Source organism: Eschrichtius robustus, chromosome X (genome assembly GCF_028021215.1).
Source record: "Eschrichtius robustus isolate mEscRob2 chromosome X, mEscRob2.pri, whole genome shotgun sequence".
Lineage (NCBI taxonomy): Eukaryota > Metazoa > Chordata > Mammalia > Artiodactyla > Eschrichtiidae > Eschrichtius > Eschrichtius robustus.
Genome location: NC_090845.1, coordinates 36,257,886 through 36,276,450, shown reverse-complemented (window position 1 = coordinate 36,276,450; position 18,565 = coordinate 36,257,886). Strand labels below are relative to the sequence as shown.

The window sequence follows — 18,565 nt, the reverse complement described above, 5'->3', positions numbered from 1 at the left end:
ATTTTAACAACTTTTGGTAACACTTAAAAAGCCAGAATCATGGTGTTCAGACTCTGAGTAATGGTGCATTAAAAGAGCAGAATTCAACAGCCAAAAGGTAATTTCAGAGCAACCCAAATTTTTACTTGTATCTTTTGACCACTGTGAAAAGGACAATTAGCGTAAAGCAGAGCTCCTCCAAATCTTCCTTTCTCCCCTTTTTCTCTCACACTCTGCAAGGGAGGGGGCAGATCTCTGTTCTATATAATCTCATGGTCCCAAGCTCTTGGTGGCTCCACCATCTTGTAGAATCAACATCCCAGAATATATTACTTTCAGGTTTCTGCAAAGGGGGAAAAGAGTAAACACAAACCATGCCACTTTTTGTTTGGCTTCATATTGGAAGCATAAAATTGCTGTCTCTCAGTCCCTTGGCCAGAACTCATCACATGATTGCGATCGGCCTTCAAGGGAGACTGGGAAATGTAGTCTTTCTATATACCCAGGAAGAAGAAAATGAAATAGAATGTGGTGAACCCTATCACGGATTTTCAAAGAGGTTCACAGAAATTCCTTGAGAGATTATGATAGAAATATGTCCTTAGCAAGTGATGTTACAGATTGACATAATAGCTTCTTTTTTCTAACTTCCTTATTTTCCATCTGCCTTCTGACCCTCCACATGTTTGATTTATACCTCTCTCCACGCGAAGAGAGTCTGCCCCATCTACACCAGGGTCAAAAACTCAGAAGGCGAGGGATGGAAAAAGAAAAATAGGCCTGAATTCTCTTTAGTTGGCTGAAGGAAGGAGAAGCCTGGGAATACTCATAAGCTTTTACTTATTCATTTTTTATCCACCTGCATTTGCATCTAGTACGTCCCTAGGGGTAACACTTTTGAGGTCAGTACCAGATGTTTTCAAGATTTGCTGCCTAGTACCTAGCACAGTGCCTGGTACCATGTTGGTGCTAAGTAAGTAAATGACTCTAAATGGAAACAGCTTTACTATTTCCAGGGGTGATAGTAGCCATTAAGAGCATATCTATAATTACCAACACTTCAATTTGAAGATAAGAAAACTTTAGAGGATTGTTGACGTCTGAAAAATTTTATTGAAAATTCTCAAAGTAGGTTTCGTGAAGCTATTGCTTATTTAGAACTAACTGCTCATATGCTATGTCAATGATTTTTTTAAAAACCTGTTGCAGAATTGACTAAAGGTTTTTTTTTCTGAATTGCAGATATATAGAGAGAATCTTAATGTGATTTTTTTTTAATTTTTTATTTATTATTTATTTATTATTTTTATTTTTGGTCTGTGTTGGGTCTTCGTTTCTATGTGAGGGCTTTCTCCAGTTGCGGTGAGTGGGGCCACTCTTCATCGTGATGCGCGGGCCTCTCACTATCGCGGCCTCTCTTGTTGCGGAGCAGAGGCTCCAGACGCTCAGGCTCAGTAGTTGTGGCTCACGGGCCCAGTTGCTCCACGGCATGTGGGATCTTCCCAGACCAGAGCTCGAACCCGTGTCCCCTGCATTGGCAGGCAGATTCTCAACCACTGCGCCACCAGGGAAGCCCAATGTGATTTTTAAATTGTTTAAATTTGAAGAATAGAAAAATCTGATTTAAGAAAACTGCTATCATTCAGGTTTTATATGTTGGGGCTACTGTAGACCTCTGTAGGCTGAGGATGATTTAAACAAATAAGTTGTATAAATGAATTATGCAGTGGTTCTCAAGCTTTAGCCTGCCTCAGAATCTCCGGGAGGGCTGTTAAAACAGAGTGCTGGGCCCCACCCCCAGAGTTTCTGACTCAGTTGGTCTATGGCAGGGCCTGAGAACTTGCATTTCTAGCAAGTTTCCAGGTGTTGCTGATGCTGCTGGTCTGGGGATCACAGTGAGTGAACCACTGGCCTTGTGGTTTTACCAAAGGCTTCACAGGTTTGAAATGGAATGTCCTATTGTTTTCAGTGTACACGTCTTTCAACTCCTTGGCTAAGTTTATTCCTAGGTATTTATTCATTTTCATACAATTATAAAAGTGATTTTTCTTTATTTCTCTTTTTGTTACTATCTTATTAGTGTATAGAAATGCACGAGATTTTTGTATATTTATTTTGTACCCTGCAACTTTACTGAATTGGTTTATTAATCTAACAGCTTTCTGATGGATTCTTTAGGGTTTTCTATGTATAATATCATGACATCTGCAAATAATGACAGTTTTACTTTATTTTCCAATTTGGATGCCTTTTTTCCCCCTTTTTCTTGCCTACTGAGTCTGGCTAGGACTAACAATACCATATTGAATACAAGTGGCAAGAGTGGGCATCCTTGGCTTGTTCCTGATCTTAGGGGAAAAGCTTTCAGCTTTTCACCATTTAGTATGAAGTTAGCTGTGGGCTTGTTTATATATGGCCTTTATTATGTCAAGGTATGTTCCCTCTATACCCACTTGGTTGAGAGGTTTTTATCATAAATGGATGCTGAATTTTGTCAAATGCTTCTTCTGCAGCTATTAAGATTATATGATTTTTATCATTCCTTTTGTTAACATGGTATAACATGGTGATTTGTAGATGTTGAACCATCTTTGCATCTCTGGAATAAATCTCACTTGTATGATCCTTTTAATGTATGTTGAATTCTGTTTACGAATATTTTGTTGAAGATTTTTGCATCTGTGTTCACCAGGGATATTGGCATGTAATTTTCTTGTGTCCCTGTCTGGTTTTGGTTACCAGCTAATGGTGGCTTTGTAAAATGAATTTTGAAATGTTACCTCCTCTTCTAGTTTTTGGAAGAGTTTGAGAAGGATTAGTATTAATTCTTCTTTGAATGTTTGGTAGAATTAATTCTTCTTTGAGTGTTTGGTAGAATTCACCAGTGAAACCATCTGGTCCTAGACTTTTGTTTGCTGGGAGGTTTTTGATTACTGATTCAATCTCCTTAATAGTAATTTGTTCAGATTTTCTATTTCTTCATGATTCAGTCTTGGAAGGTTGTATTTTTCTAGGAATTTATCTGCTGCTTCTAGGCTGTCAAATTTGTTGGCATATAATTGTTTGTAATAGTCTCTTATCCTTTGTATAGCTGTGGTATCAGTTGTAATGTCTCTTCTTTCATTTCTGATTTTTATTTGAGCCCTCTCTGTCTTGGTGAGTGTAGCTAAAGGTTTATCAATTTCACCTTTTCAAAGAACCAGCTCTTGCTTCATTGGTCTTTTCTATTATCCTTTTAGTCTCTCCTTCATTTATTTCTGCTCTGATCCTTATTATTTCCTAACTTCTACTAACTTTGGGCTTTGTTTTCTAGTTCTTTCAGTTGTAAAGTTAGGTTGTTTTGAGATTTTTGTTTCTTGATAAGTATTTATTGCCCTGAACTTCTCTCTTAGAACTGCTTTTGCTGCATCTCATATAAGTTTTGTTATGTTTTATTTCCATGTTCATTTGACTGAAGGTATTTTTCTGACTTATCTTTGACCCACTGATTGTCCAGTAACACATTGTTTAATCTCCACGTTATTTATGAATGTTTCCAGTTTTCTTCCTATATTTGATTTCTAGTTTCATACATTATTTTTTTTAAATTTTATTTATTTATTTATGGCTGTGTTGGGTCTTCGTTTCTGTGCGAGGGCTTTCTCTAGTTGCGGCAAGCGGGGGCCACTCTTCATCGTGGTGCGCGGGCCTCTCACTATCGCGGCCTCTCTCGTTGCGGAGCACAGGCTCCAGACGCGCAGGCTCAGTAGTTGTGGCTCACAGGCCCAGTTGCTCTGCGGCATGTGGGATCTTCCCAGACCAGGGCTCGAACCCGTGTCCCCTGCATTGGCAGGCAGACTCTCAACCACTGCACCACCAGGGAAGCCCTTCATACATTATTATCTTAAAAGATGCTTGATGTGATTTCAATCATTTTAAATTAAGACTTGTTTTATAGCCTAATGTGAGCTATCCCAGAGAATGTTCCATGTGCACGTGAAGACTATATATTCTATTGCTTTGGATGGGGTGTTCTGTATGTATCTCTTTAAACCTATGTGGTATAATGTGTTAAAGGCTGTTTCATTACTGATTTTCTGTTTGGATGATCTATCCATTGTTGTAAGCTGGATATTAAAGTCCCCTACTATCATTGTCCTACTATTTCCCTTTTAGGTCTGTTAATATTTGCTTTATACATTTAAGTGCTCCTATGTGGGTTGCATATATATTTACAAATATTATATTACACCCTTTTGTCTGATTGTTTTAAAGTCTATTTTGTCTGATACAAGAACAGTGATCCAGCTTACTTTTGGTTTCCATTTGCATAGAATATATTTTTCCATTCTTTCACTTTGTGTGCGTCTTTACATCTGAAGTGAGTCCCTTGTAGGCAGCATATAGATAGGTGTTTTTTGCCTTTTTTTTTTATCCATTCAGCTACTCTTTCTTTTGATTAGAGGATTTAGTCCACTTAAATTATTGATAGGTAGATACTTACTGCCATCTTGTTAATTGTTTTTTGGCTGTTTTATAGTTCCTCTGTTACGTTCTTCTCTATTCTCTTCCTGTGTGATTTGATGAATTTAGTGGTATGCTTAGATTCCTTTCTCATTATCTTTTGTGTATCTATTATAGGTTTCTGGTTTGTGGTCACCATGAAGCTTACATTTAACTTATCAACTTAAAATGGACCATTATAAATATAACAACTTAAGTTTGAAGGCATCCTCAAGCTCCACACACGTTTTGTTTTTGATGTCACATTTTATATCTTTTAATCCTGTGTATCCCTTAAGCAGTTATTGTAGTTATTTTACCACTTTTGTCTTTTAACCTTTATAAATCCACTACTTTTACTAATATATCTACCTTTAAAATTAAAAATCTTTTTATTTTAACCATTTTTAAATTGAAGTAGTTAATTGACAATTTTGTTAGTTTGAGGTGTACAACAAAGTCATACAGTTATACATATATATATGTATTCTTTTTCAGATTCTTTTCCATTATAGGTTATTATAAGATATTGAATATGGTACCCTGTGCTGTACAGTAGGTCCTTGTTGTTTCGATCTATTTTATATATAGTAGTGTGTATGTGTTGATCCAAAACTCCTAATTTCTCCCCCTCCCCCCCACCCCCTACTATCCCCTTTGGTAACCATGTTTGTTTTCTATGTCTGTGAGTCTATTTCTGTTTTGTAAAAATAAGTTCATTTATATCATTTTTTTAGATTCTATATATAAGTGATGTCATATGATATTTGTCCTCCTTTGTCTTTCTTCACTTAATACGATAATTTCTAAGTCCATCCATATTGCTGCAAATGGCATTATTTCATTCTTTTTTATGGCTGAGTAATATTCCATTGTATACGTGTACCACATCTTCTTTATCCATTTATCTGTCAATGGACACTTAGGTTGCTTCCATGTCTTGGCTATTGTAAAATAGTGCTGCTTTGAACAGTGGGGTGCATGCATGTTTTCTTTTTTTTTATTTTATTGGAATATAGTTGATTTACAATGTCATGTTAGTTTCAGGTGTACAGTAAACTGATTCACTTATACATATATTCATTCTTTTTAAGATTCTTTTCTCATAGAGGTTATCACAGAATATTGAGTAGAGTTCCCTGTGTTATACAGTAGGTCCTTGTTGATTATATATCTTATATATAAGAGTGTGTATATATTGATCCCAAGCTCCTGATTTATCCCTCCCCCCCACACTTCACCTTTGGTAACAATAAGTTTGTTTTCAATATCTGTAAGTCTGTTTCTCTTGTAAATAAGTTCATTTGTATCATTTTTCAAAAATTAGATTCTACATATGAGTGATATCATATGATATTTGTCTTTCTCTGACTTACTTCACTTAGTATAATAATCCTCTAGGTCCATCCATGTTGCTGCAAATGGCATTATTTCATTCTTTTTCATGGCTGAGTAATATTCCTTTGTATATATGTACCATATCTTCTTTATCCATTCCTCTGTTCATGGACACTTAGGTTGCTTCCATGCCTTGGCTATCGTAAATAGTGCTGCAATGAACATTGGGGTGCATGTATCTTTTTTTTATTTTATTTTATTTATTTATTTATTTATGGCTTTGTTGGGTCTTCGTTTCTGTGCGAGGGCTTTCTCTAGTTGCGGCAAGCGGGGGCCACTCTTCATCGCGGTGCGCGGGCCTCTCACTGTCGCGGCCTCTCTTGTTGCGGAGCACGGGCTCCAGACGCGCAGGCTCAGTAGTTGTGGCTCACGGGCCTAGTTGCTCCGCGGCATGTGGGATCTTCCCAGACCAGGGCTCGAACCCGTGTCCCCTGCATTGGCAGGCAGATTCTCAACCACTACGCCACCAGGGAAGCCCTCATGTATCTTTTTGAATTATGGTTTCCTCTGGGTATATGCCCAGGAGTGGAATTGCTGGGTCATATGGTAGTTCTATTTTTAGTTTTTTAAGGAACTTCCATACTATTCTCCATAGTGGCTGTACCAGTTTACATTCCCAACAACAGTGCAAGAGGGTTCCCTTTTCTCTACACCCTCTCCAGCATTTATTGTTCGTAGATTTTTGATGATGGCCTTTTTGACCGGTGTGAGGTGACATCTCAATGTAGTTTTGATTTGCACTTCTCTGATAATTAGTGATAGTGATTATCTTTTCAGGTACTTTTTGGCCATTTGTATGTTTCTTTGGAGAAATGTCTATTTAGATCTTTTGCCCATTTTTTGATTGAGCTGTCTGGGTTTTTTTGATATAGAGCTTCATGAGATATTTGTATATTTTGGAAGTTAATCCCTTGTTGGTCACTTCTTTTGCAAATATTTTCTCCCATTCTGTGGGTTGTCTTTTCATTTTGTTTATGGTTTCCTTTGCTGTGCAGAAACTTTTAAGTTTAATTAGGTCCCATTTGTTTGTTTTTGTTTTTTTTCTCATTACTGTAGGAGGTGGATCATAAAAGATATTGCTGTGATTTATGTCAAAGAGTGAGTGTTCTACCTATATGTTAGTCTAAGAGTTTTAAAGTATCTGGCCTTACATTTAGGTCTTTGATCCATTTTGAGTTTATTTCTGTGTATGGTGTTACAGAATGTTCTAATTTCATTCTCTTGCATGTGGCTGACCAGTTTTCCCAGCACCACTGTTGAAGAGACTGTCTTTTCTCCATTGTATATTCTTGCCTCCTTTGTCATATAGTAACTGACCACAGGTGCATGGGTTTATCTCTGGGCTCTCTATCCTGTTCCATTGATCTATATTTCTGTTTTTGCGCCAGTACCATACTGTTTTGATGACTGTAGCTTTATATTGTAGTCTGAAGTCAGGGAGCCTGACTCCTCCAGCTCTGTTTTTCTTTCTCAAGATTGCTTTGGCTGTTCGAGGTCTTTTATGTCTCCATGCAAATTTTAAGTTTTTTTTTGGTTCTAATTCTGTGAAAAATGCCACTGGTAATTTGATAGGGATTGCATTGCACCTGTAGATTGCCTTGGGTAGTATAGTCATTTTGACAATATCGATTCTTCTAATCCAAGAACATGGTATATCCTTCCATCCATTTGTGTCATCTTTGGTTTCTTTCATCAGTGTCTTAAGTTTTCGGAGTACAGGTCTGTTTATTCCTAGGTATTTTATTCTTCTTGATGTGATGGTAAATGGGATTGTGTCCTTAATTTCTCTTTCTGATCTTTCGTTGTTAGTGTATAGGGATGTAAGAGATTTCTGTGTATTCAGTATCCTGCAACTTTACTGAATTCATTGATGAGCTCTAGTAGTTTTCTGGTAGAATCTTTAGGATTTTCTATGTATAGAATCATGTTATCTGGAAACAGTGACAGTTTTACTTCTTCTTTTCCAGTTTGGACTCCTTGTATTTCTTCTCTGATTGCTGTGGCTAGGACTCCCAAAACTGTTGAATAAAAGTGATGACAGTGCGCATCCTTGTCTTGTTCCTGATCTTAGAGGAAATGTTTTCAGCTTTTCACTGTTGAGAATGATGTTAACTGTAGGTTTGTCGTATATGGCCTTTTATAATGTTGAAGTGTGTTTCCCCTATGCCCCCTTTCTGGAGAGATTTTATCATAAATGGGTGTTGAATTTTGTCAAAAGCTTTTTCTGCATCTATTGAGATGATCATATGGTTTTTATTTTTGAATTTGTCAATGTGGTGCATCACACTGATTTGCAGATGTGAAAGAATCCTTATCCTTGCATCCCTGAGATAAACCCCACTTGATCATGGTGTATGATCATTTTAATATATTGTTGGATTCAGTTTGCTAGTATTTTGTTGATGACTTTTCCGTCCATGTTCATCAGTGATATTGGCTTGTAACTTTCTTTTTTTGTGGTATCTTTGTCTAGTTTTAGTATCAGGGTGATGGTGGCCTCATAGAATGGGCTTGGGAGTGTGTTCCTTCCTCTGCAATTTTTGGAATAGTTTCAGAAGAATAGGTGACAGAATTCGCCTGTGAAGCCATCTGGTCCTGGACTTTTGTTTGGAAGTTTTTAAATCACTGTTTCGATTTCAGTACTTGTGATTGCTCTATTCATATTTTCTATTTCTTCCTGTTTCAGTCTTGGAAGGTTGTACCTTTCTAAGAAATTGTCCATTTCTTCTAGGTTGTCCATTTTATTGGCATATAGTTGCTTGTAGTAGTCTCTTATGATCCTTTGTATTTCTGTGGTGTCCATTGTAACTTCTCCTTTCATTTCGAATTTTATTGATTCCAGTCCTCTCGCTTTTGTCCTTCATGAGTTTTGCTAAAGGTTTATCAATTTTGTTTATGTTTTCAAAGAGTCAGCTTTTTAGTTTTATCTTTTCTTTTGTTTTCTTCATCTCTATTTCATTGATTTCTGCTCTGATCTTTATGATTTCTTTCCTTCTACCAATTTTGGGTTTTGTTTGTTCTTCTTCCTCTAGTTGCTTTAGTCTCTTAGACTGTCCTCATTTCTTTTCATTTTTTTAATTCCGTTTCATGACAGTGATTTCCACCATTCTGTCTTCCAGCTCACTTATTCGTTCTTCTGCCTCAATTATTCTGCTATTGATTTCTTCTAGTATATGTTTCATTCCAGTTGTATTGTTCATCTGTTTGTTCTTTAAATCTTCTAGCTCTTTGTTAAACATCTCTTGTATCTTCTTGATCTGTGCCTCCATTCTTTTTCTGAGATCTTGGATCATCTTTACTATCATTTTTTCAGGTAGGTTGCCAATCTACAGTTATTTACTTGTTCTTGTGGGTTTTTATCATGTTCCTTCGTCTGGAACATTTCTCTGCCATCTCATTTTTTATAACTTTCTGTGTTTTTGGTCTCCTTTCCACTGGCTGCAGGATTGTAGCTCCTTTTTGCTTCTGGTGCCTGCTCCCTTTGCTTCTGGTGGGTGAGTTTGGTCCTGGGGCTTGTGCAGGCTTCCTGCTGTGAGGGACTGGTGCCTGAACACGGGGAGGGGGGGGCGGTGGAGCTGGGTCTTGTCCCTCTGGGGGGCAGAGCCATGTCAAGGGGTGTGTTTATTGGTGGCTGTTGGCTGGGGACGACTTTAGGCAGCCTCTCTGCTGATGGGTAGCACTGTATTCCCCCTCTGCTGGTTGGTTTGGCCTGAGGCGTCCCAGCACTGGAGCCTGAAGGCTGTTGAGAGGGGCCAGGTCCTGATGCCAAAATTGCGACCTCTAGGAGAGCTCACACTGACGGTATTCTCTGGAGCCTCTGCCACCAGTATCCTTGGTCCCCCCTGCCCCCGCAGTGAGCCACAGCTGATCCCCACCTCCCCAGGAGACCCTCCAAGATTTGTAGGTAGGTACAGCCCAGGCTTATATGGAGTTCCTGCTTTCTGCTGGGTCGCAGTGTACGTGAAACCTTGTGTGTGCCCTCCAAGGGTGGAGTCTCTCTTTTCCCCAGTCCTGTGGAGCTACTGCACTCAAGCCCCACTGGCCTTCAAAGCCAAATGCGCTGGGGCTTCTTCCTCCTGATGTCAGACCCTCAAGCTGGGGAGCCTGATGTAGGGCTCAGGACTCTCACGTTTTTTGGGAGAAACTCTGCAATATAGTTATTTTCCAGTTTGTGGTTCACCCACCTGGCGGGTATGTGATTTGATTATGTCGCAAAGCCACCCCTGTTACTGTTCAGTTGTCATTTCTTCATTGCCTTTGAACGTAAAATATCTTTTTTGGTAGGTTCCAGTGTTTTTTTTGTTGATGGTTGTTCAGCAGTTGTGATTTTGGTGTTTTCGTGAGATGAGGTGAGCTTAAAGTTTTCTCCAGAGATATGCCTAGGATTGGGATTGTAAGATCATATGATAACTCTATTTTTAGCTTTTTACGTAACCTCTGTACTGTTTTACATAGTGGCTGCACCAATTTACATTCCCACCAACAGTGTAGCAGGGTTCCCTTTTCTCCATACCCTCTCCAGCATTTATTATTTGTAGACTTTTTTTTGAGAAAATAATATTCATATTTATTTTACTTAGTATAACTGGAGAATACTGGCCATTATCATTTGCATTTCTTCATACTGTTCATCTTCAATACATTTGATATTTTAAGAAATTTGCTAAATCATGGCCTAAGAGTTTTATAGATTGTAGGGTACAATTGACATACAATGAACTGTACATACTTAAAGCATAGTGTGATAAGATTTGACGTATGTATACACCCATAAAACCATCGCCACAATTAGAGAGTGAATGTGTCTGTAATGTCCCCAAAATTTGTAGACTTTCTGATGATGGCTGTTCTGACTGGTGTGAGAACTCCTTTGTAGATTTGATTTGCATTTCTCTAATAATTAGCGATACTGATCATCTTTTCATGTGTCTGTTGGCCATCTGTATGTCTTCTTCGGAGAATTGTCTCTTTAGGTATCCTGCCCATTGGGCAGGGATATTGGGTTGTCTTTTTTGATAATGTGTTGTATGAGGTGTTTGTATGTTTCGGATATTAACCTTTCGTCGGTTGCATTGTTTGTAAATATTTTCTCCCAGTCCATAAGTTGTCTTTTCATTTTGTTTGTGGTTTTCTTTGCTGTGCAAAAGGTTTTAAGTTTAATTAGGTCATATTTGGTTATGTTTATTTCCATTACTCTAGGAGACAAATCCAAAAACATATTGCTGCGATTTATGTCACAGTGTTTTCCCTAGGAGTATTCTCCCTAGTGTTCTCCTCTAGGAGTTTTATAGGATTTGTTCTTACCTTTCGGTCTTTAATCCATTTTGAGTTTATTTTTGTATATGGTGTTAGAGAATGTTCTAATTTTCCTGTCTTACGTGTAGCAGTACAGTTTTCCCAGCACCATTTATTGAAGAGCCTGTCTTTGCTCCATTGTATATTCTTGCCTCCTTTGTCATAGTATACCTATCTTTTAACAGTGAGATTTATACTGTGATATTTTTTATTACTAATGAGTGCCCTTTTCAGCTTAAAGAAGTCCCTTTAACATTTCTTGTAAGGCTGGTTTATTGGTGGCCTTCCCCTTAGCTTTTGCTTGTCTGCAAAACTCTTCATCTCTCCAATTCTGAATGATTTTGTTGGGTAGTATAATATATTCTTGGTTATAAGCTTTTATCTTTCAGGGGAATAAATTGTTTCACTCCCTCTGGCCTGCTACATTTCTGCTGAAAAATCTGATATTTTTATGGGATTCTCTTGTATGTAATATTCTGGTTTTTCTCATTAGATTCTCTCCATGACTTTAAGCTTTTTATATTTTGATTATAATGTGTCTTGGTATGGGTTTGTTTAGGTTCCTCTTTTTTGGAACTCTCTTGGCTTCCTGCATCCGGATGTCTGTTTTTCTCCCCAGGTTAGGGAAGGTTTCAGCTGTTACTTCTTAAAATAAGTTTTCTGCTTCTTTGTCTCTTCTCCTGCTAGGATCCCTATACTGTGAATGTTAGTGTGCTCGATAGTGTCCCAGAAATCTCTTAAGTTATCTTAATGGAAAAAAAAAAAAAGATTCTTTTTTCTTTTAGCTCTCTGGGTGAGTTCCACTGCCTTGTCTTTGAGTTTGACAGTACTTTCTACTGCTTCACCTGCCCTTGAACCCCTCTAGCGTATTTTTCACTTTACTGTATTCTTCAGCTCTGTGACTTCTCTTTGGTACTTTTTTATATTTTCTATCTCTTTGAAGTTCACCATGTTCACCCATTCTTCTGAGTTTGGTGAGCATCTTTATAACCATTACTTTTAACTCTTTATCAGGTAAATTACCTATCTTTGTTTCGTTAAGTTTTTTTCCTGAGGTTTTTCTGTTCTTTCCTTTTCCATTATAGGTCACTACAAGATATTCAGTATAGTTCCTTGTGCTATACAGTAGGTCCCTTTTAATCTATTTTACTTGATATGCATTTATTTTGCTGAGAGTGAATTGGTAATAGAAAGACATCTCATTGCATTAGGAATTGTAATTAGCTATTCCTTGACTGTCATATCCTGGAACTTGAGGTTGGCTTAGCATGGTTTCATTGTTTGGAAAGATTTGGTGGACCTGTAGACCCAGGGCTGGTTTCATGGGTGTGTGACCTGTGCAAGCACACAGGTCCCACACTGAAAAGGGTCTTGTGTTTGGTTTAGTGGTGTGCTGTCACCATCTTGACCTTCTTAATTTTGGTGGGGGGGGGGGGGCTTGAATTTTGGCCTGAGTTTTTAAGTTTTTTTTGACAATCGCCTTATCTTTTTACATTTTAATTTTATTGGAGTATAGTTGATTTACAATGTTATGTTAGTTTCCAGGTGTACAGCTAAGTGATTCAGTTTTATATTTATATATATGTGTGTATGTGTGTGTATATATACATTCTGTTTTAGATTCTTTTCTCATAGAGGTTATCAGAATATTCAGTAGAGTTCCCTGTGCTATACACTAGGTCCTTGTTGGTTATGTTTATCTATTTTATATATAGAAGAACATATTCGTCTGTTTTTTCATTTTACTTGGCTTTCTGTTGGTTTCTATGCATTAGAATATGCAACAGCTGCTTCTAGTCTTGAAGGAGTGGCCTCAGGTAGGAGATGAAACTTATTATTTAACCCTGCCCTAACTCTTGTCTCTCAGACCTTTGTGATTGTCTATATAGCTTATTTTATTTTTAATTAGCTCCCAGAGTTTCAGGGTGAGCCAAGACCTGTTAGTGCTCCAATGGAGAGGATCAGTCAGCACCTAGATTCAGGCTGATTGGAAGGCAGACCCTCAGGCAGCAGCTTAGCAAGTAGATACAGTCCTGAGGGTCTGCAAGCATTAAGGCCTGTTGGCCACCGGAGCCAGGCAAGAGAGAGAGAGAGAGATGTAAGGTGCTGCTGGCTTTAGCAAGGCAGAAGGAATGCAAGAAGATGTCTCTGCTAGATGGAACGTAAAGATGGCAACCTGCTGGAAAAGAAGAGATAAGAGATGGTTTCTGCTGGCTTTAGCAAGGTGGAGCGAGAGTTTGAAAATTGCTTCCACTGGCACACCCCTGCCCCTCAGTCTGATGCTTTAAGGTTATTAAATGAGCCTATTCACATAAAGTGTGGGTACTTTTCAAACGGATGCTTCTGCACTGTGTCTTGGGGTGTTTCTGAGTTTGCGACAGCCCAGCAGATCTCGTGGTGTGAGCCCTATTGGTTTTCAAAGTGAGATATTTTGGGGTTTGTCTCTCAGGTGCGGGTCTTAAAAGCTGGAGTGCCTGATGTGGGATTGGAACCCTTTGCTCCTCAGGGAGAAGCTCCAGGTTTCCAGTTCCCTCCACATGGGTGGGGGCAGTGACTGACTGGGGCTGGATGTATTGCTAGGATTTTGGACAAGACTGTGTCTCAGCCTCTTCTACCCACTTTGGTGTGATTCCCTTCTCACTTGCCTGATATGCAAGAGTCATGATCCTAGTTTTTCGCTTTCTGGCAGAGAAAATTGTTCCATATGTAGTTGTAGATTTGGTGTGTCCATGGCAGGAGGGGGGGGGGGGTTGTATTTTTTTGTCTAGTTCTCTAGAAGATTCTCCAGGAGTTCATTTCAGTCTGACATTTGTGTAACTCTGAACTATTGCTGGTACCACCTCTCATCCTGTAGGGTGTGTATCCATCCCCTGAATTTCTGTGGTCGCTTAGCCGTGGCGGATGCATTTCTGTACCTGTTGGTAGCCCGCTGCTCTGACCACTCATCTCCTCTCATGGCAGTTTTCCCTCATAATATTTTGTTAGTCAAGGCACAAGGCTCACAGGAGGACTGTGTGTGGTAGATGATGGCACCATGGGGGGATTTCTATCCTAACTTAAGTACTGGACCACCCCACGCTCCAGTTCCTTTCCCACAGGTTCCAGCCGCCACAATGTTGCGTAGCCTTTTTTTCCCTCCAGACTTTCCTATTTCTCTGTTTTCCTGGGTCACCCCTGTCCTAGGACTTCCCCCCTCCCTCCAAACTCTAAATAAATATTCCTCTTCTTAAAGAGGCAGAGAAGATTAGTTCTCCATTCTCACCTCACCTTCATGCTTTACGTTTACATGTTCACAAACTCATTAATGCACTTCTTGAGGTCCCCTCTTTTTACCACAAGAAACCAGTGCAGACACCGTAATGCTTTTATTTCTACTCACTAGAAGTGGATTAGCAATTTAGTTTCCCACTGGGATAAGATAGAAAGTATTCCCATCTTCCCTGAAACTCCCTCTTAAACGGCATAAGAAAGTGTCTTCTCCAGATTTTGTTGTTCACTTTAGCTGAGTGTGCTCTTTTTTGTTTTTTCCCTTGGGCTCAGCTTATCTGTTTAGATAAAAAAAAGCCAGAGAAAGCAAACAAACATGGTACTGAAATACATTCTTTTTTACAGTTTAAATTCTAATGGGGTAAAATAGAAAAAAAAAAAAAAAACAAACCAGGCCATTGAAACCACTTGAAATGCTTTTTGAAATTACTTGAGGTATAAAAAAATTATAATTGAAATGCTTTTTGAAATTACTTGAGGTATAAAAAAATTATAATTAACCAAGTCCTTAAACCCAGGGTGAAGAGTCAGTTCGATTCCCTCTATGCAGTTGGGAGCTGGATGGGCCAGAACTACAGTGTTTGGAATGTCATTTCAATCAGCTTCACCTAGCCCAGGGTTTCTCAACCTTGGCACTATTGACATTTGGGGCCTGGTCATTCTTTGGTGGGGAAAGGGCTGGGCTGTGCATTGTAGGATGTTAGGCAGCAGCCCTGGCCTCCAACCACTCGAGGCCAGTAGCACACCCCCCTGCCACTGTGAACACCAAAACTTGTGTCCAGACAGAGCCAAATGTTGACAACCAGTGACTCTAGTGGGTATGTGGTTGTGCAAACCTAGTCTGCGAATGGGGGTTGACTCCAGTTTAATACAAAAAATAGCATTGTTGTACATGCCTTGGAGCACCTATTGGTACATAGCACCACTGCAGGTCTAAAGTCTTCCTGGCCACTAGAAGCTAAAGCCATGCTACTCAACCTGTCACGTGCATACCAGTCTTCTTCGGTGGACCTTTCTTACTCATCATACAGATTCTAATCCAGTAGGTTTGCAGGGGAGCGTGGGGTTCTCCACTGCTAACAAGTTCCCATGCAATGCTCCTGGTCCACGTACCACACTTTGAGTAGCAAGGGTCTAAAAGGTAATTCAGTCCTTTGTGGTATTAAGCCTTTCTCTGCACACAGTGTCGTTGTAGGACTCTAGTTGGTCCACCAGAGCCCTCGGGGAGTCAGTTTTGACCTAGTCTTCTTTTCTTTGCCCTAGGCTGTTGCTGAGAATCCCACTCTATTCCTTCAGTATGGTGCTAGTGGATAAGCACGGCATGGACAAGGAGCGCTATGTCTCCCTGGCGACGCCTGTGGCCCTCTTCAACTTGATCGACACCTTCCCCTTGAGAAAAGAGGAGATGGTCCTGCAAGCTGAAATGGGCCAGACCTGTAACACCTGATGTGATGGGGCCTCTCTCGGCAGTTCCCCTTCTCTTTCTATATCCGTGCTATGCACACAGGAAGGCCTGAAGAATATCCTTGATGTACAGATTTTTATTTGTAATTTTTAAAGTCTATTTTATTATAAGCAAGCTTTCTTTGCACTTAAAATATTAACAGTGCTTTTTATACTTTGAAGTATTCCAAAAAATATGAATGATATTGACTCTCTTAACTGCATCATGGCTGGTTAATTTGGTAGCGAAAATAGAACCTACAACCATACACATGCTTTCAACGCCTTTTATACAGCGTGACACATTTATCTATCAATCATCTATCTATCTTGTTTTTTATATAGAACTTTTATTAATAAAATATTTGGGAGCAAATTTACTAAAACTCATTTTCTTTTTCAAGCACTAGCCATACTTGCTCACTGTGGTCACGGGTTTTAGGACTGCGATTCTTGGTGTTTGTTTTAGGAATGGAAAAATGAGTCTTGTCAGGAGGAGCTCAGTTGAGCTGGGAGAGCTGAACATGGAAGGGTCAGAGGAGCCAATTAAGGCAACAAGCCGAAAATGAAAGAGGTAAGAATTTAATCACTTACTGTGATGGTATAACCAAGAAGCTACAACTGGAAGTTCCATTGTATATTTCTCCATCTTCTATTTTCTCCAATGGACCAGTGCACCAGTTGGAGGTCATGTGGATCACCAAAGACATGGTTGTTACACTGTTGAGGGAGACCCACCTGTGGCAGTTTGATGCACCCTGGGGTCATGGAAGGGTGAGGGTCTACGAGTGGAAAAGTACTGGATACTGAAATCAGTGGGGGAAGGTGTCTTCAGATTCCCCTCTTCCTCCTATAAGGTCCCAGCACAGGAGCATGAAGACCTCTGCCCAAGGCCTCGGAGACCTAAGAATAAAAATCACGTGGGCTAGGAATGCAGGTATGTGAAAGGACATGAACAGTCCTTGGCTACAGTTCCAGCCAGTGACTGTGATTCACTGACTGTATACCAGTCTGTGGTGGGAGAGCAGCTTTCCCTTATGAGACCTTCCAGGCGAAGCCTTTGTAACTGCCTAAGGTTGGGCCTGAAAAAATCAGTTTTATAACCAGCAGTTGGACTCTTTCAGCTTTCCCAGCCAAACATTGAGGGGAAATTTCAATCTATTCCTGAACAAATAACAATGATGGAAAGTCCAAATTCCAACAGGAAGGTTTAAAACTAGAAGCAGATTTGACACTTCTGAACATTAGGGCAGTGAATGCTATCCTGTGAATAGGGTTATATTTCATTTACAAATATGCTTTTTCCCCACAAAGCACACTAGTAGGTGCTTTGACCTCTGTCTCCCTCAGATGTATCAGATAAGAGGTCACTGACATGGTTGGGAGAGGAATGTTAACCAATGACTAGTTTGGAAGCCATGAAAGTTTCAAAAGATCATTTGTCACACAATTAAGTAAACATATCAGCCCACATTAAAGCGCTCCTGTCTGTGAAAAGCGAGCCTGTGCCCTTTGGCCCATAACCTGAAAGCTCCAAGCCTTGAAGATGAGCTTATGATTAAGGAACTGCCCTGATTTCTTCAAACAAGTCTTCCTGATGAACTTAGAATATTACAGACACTTTGCCTAATGAGATACAGACTATTTGAAGAATAAGTATACTGTGGTATTTAAAAAAATACATATCCAGAGTCACGTCAGCATCATGGTTAACATGAGCCTTTCCTTTTTTTCCTCCCCTCTAACATGTAATTGGACATCCATAAACGAACAAAAGCGCCTCTGCACAGCACACCAGGACACCCGAGAACTCCATCTATCTGTGCATACAAAAGTGGGTGGATAGGACCTCAGAAGAGGCTACAGAGCTAAGGGAATTGCAGAAGCAGTAGTGGCAGCACCAGCGGTGACCTCTCTAGCAAACGAAGTGAAAAGTAAAAGGGGGTGAGTGAAAGGCTGTCAGTCCCTGTGGGCTGCAGCTGGAGGGTCCCGTTGCTCTTCAGTAACACCCTGCATATCTGAAGAGAGATATCAATGACTGGTGAGGGAAAGGGAACTGAAGGAATATATCTCCTGCTGTGTGCCCTGAGATGCCAGCAAGAGGTCTGCCCATGGACCTCTGGGATCCGCCCCACCCCCCACTCGAAGAACCCCCTACCAGGCCATGGGCACACCCAAAGCCCCAAATTTTAAGCACACATCCCCTCACACTCTGCTGCCACCTTTTAAAAAAAATCCCCCCCCCCGTTTTTTTTCCCCATATGTACATTCCCAACCTTAGCAGGGAGTCAGTGCCCATAAGAGAAACCAAAACGTTTGCTCTAGTGCCACCTTCTGGAAAACAAAAGGAAGGCTCTTAACTACCAACCTCCTGAATTGAAGTAAACAAAACCTTACCTAAATAAGACAGGTGCTCCCTAGTTCAAACGCAGCAGTAGAGGCACGTTTTATCAAAAACTATGAAAAAAAAAATCATAGTAACACGGTATCACAAAACGAAAATGACAATTCTCCAGGAACTGAACCCAAAGATACAGAATATTGGAATTGAACAGATAAAGAATTCAAAATAGCTGTTATGAACAAATTCAATGAGCTACAAGAAAACTCAGAAAGGCAATTCAGTGAACTCAGGAATAAAATTAATGAACAGAAGTAGTATTTCACCACAGAGATTGGTTATTTTTTTAAGAATTTCAAA

At 39.6% G+C, this 18,565-nt stretch overlaps 1 protein-coding gene across 2 annotated transcripts in view; it reads left to right on the top strand.

The window, feature by feature from the left end:
• The window catches only part of SRPX (sushi repeat containing protein X-linked), a 107,272-nt gene extending 91,032 nt beyond the window's left edge, over positions 1 to 16,240 (top strand). For both annotated transcript variants that reach the window (XM_068533220.1, XM_068533219.1), the window contains one exon: positions 15,685 to 16,240. In XM_068533220.1, the coding sequence (XP_068389321.1) occupies positions 15,685 to 15,868 (184 nt within the window). In that variant the 3' untranslated portion in view covers positions 15,869 to 16,240. The remainder of the gene's footprint in view (positions 1 to 15,684) is intronic.
• Positions 16,241 to 18,565: the final 2,325 nt, after the last annotated feature.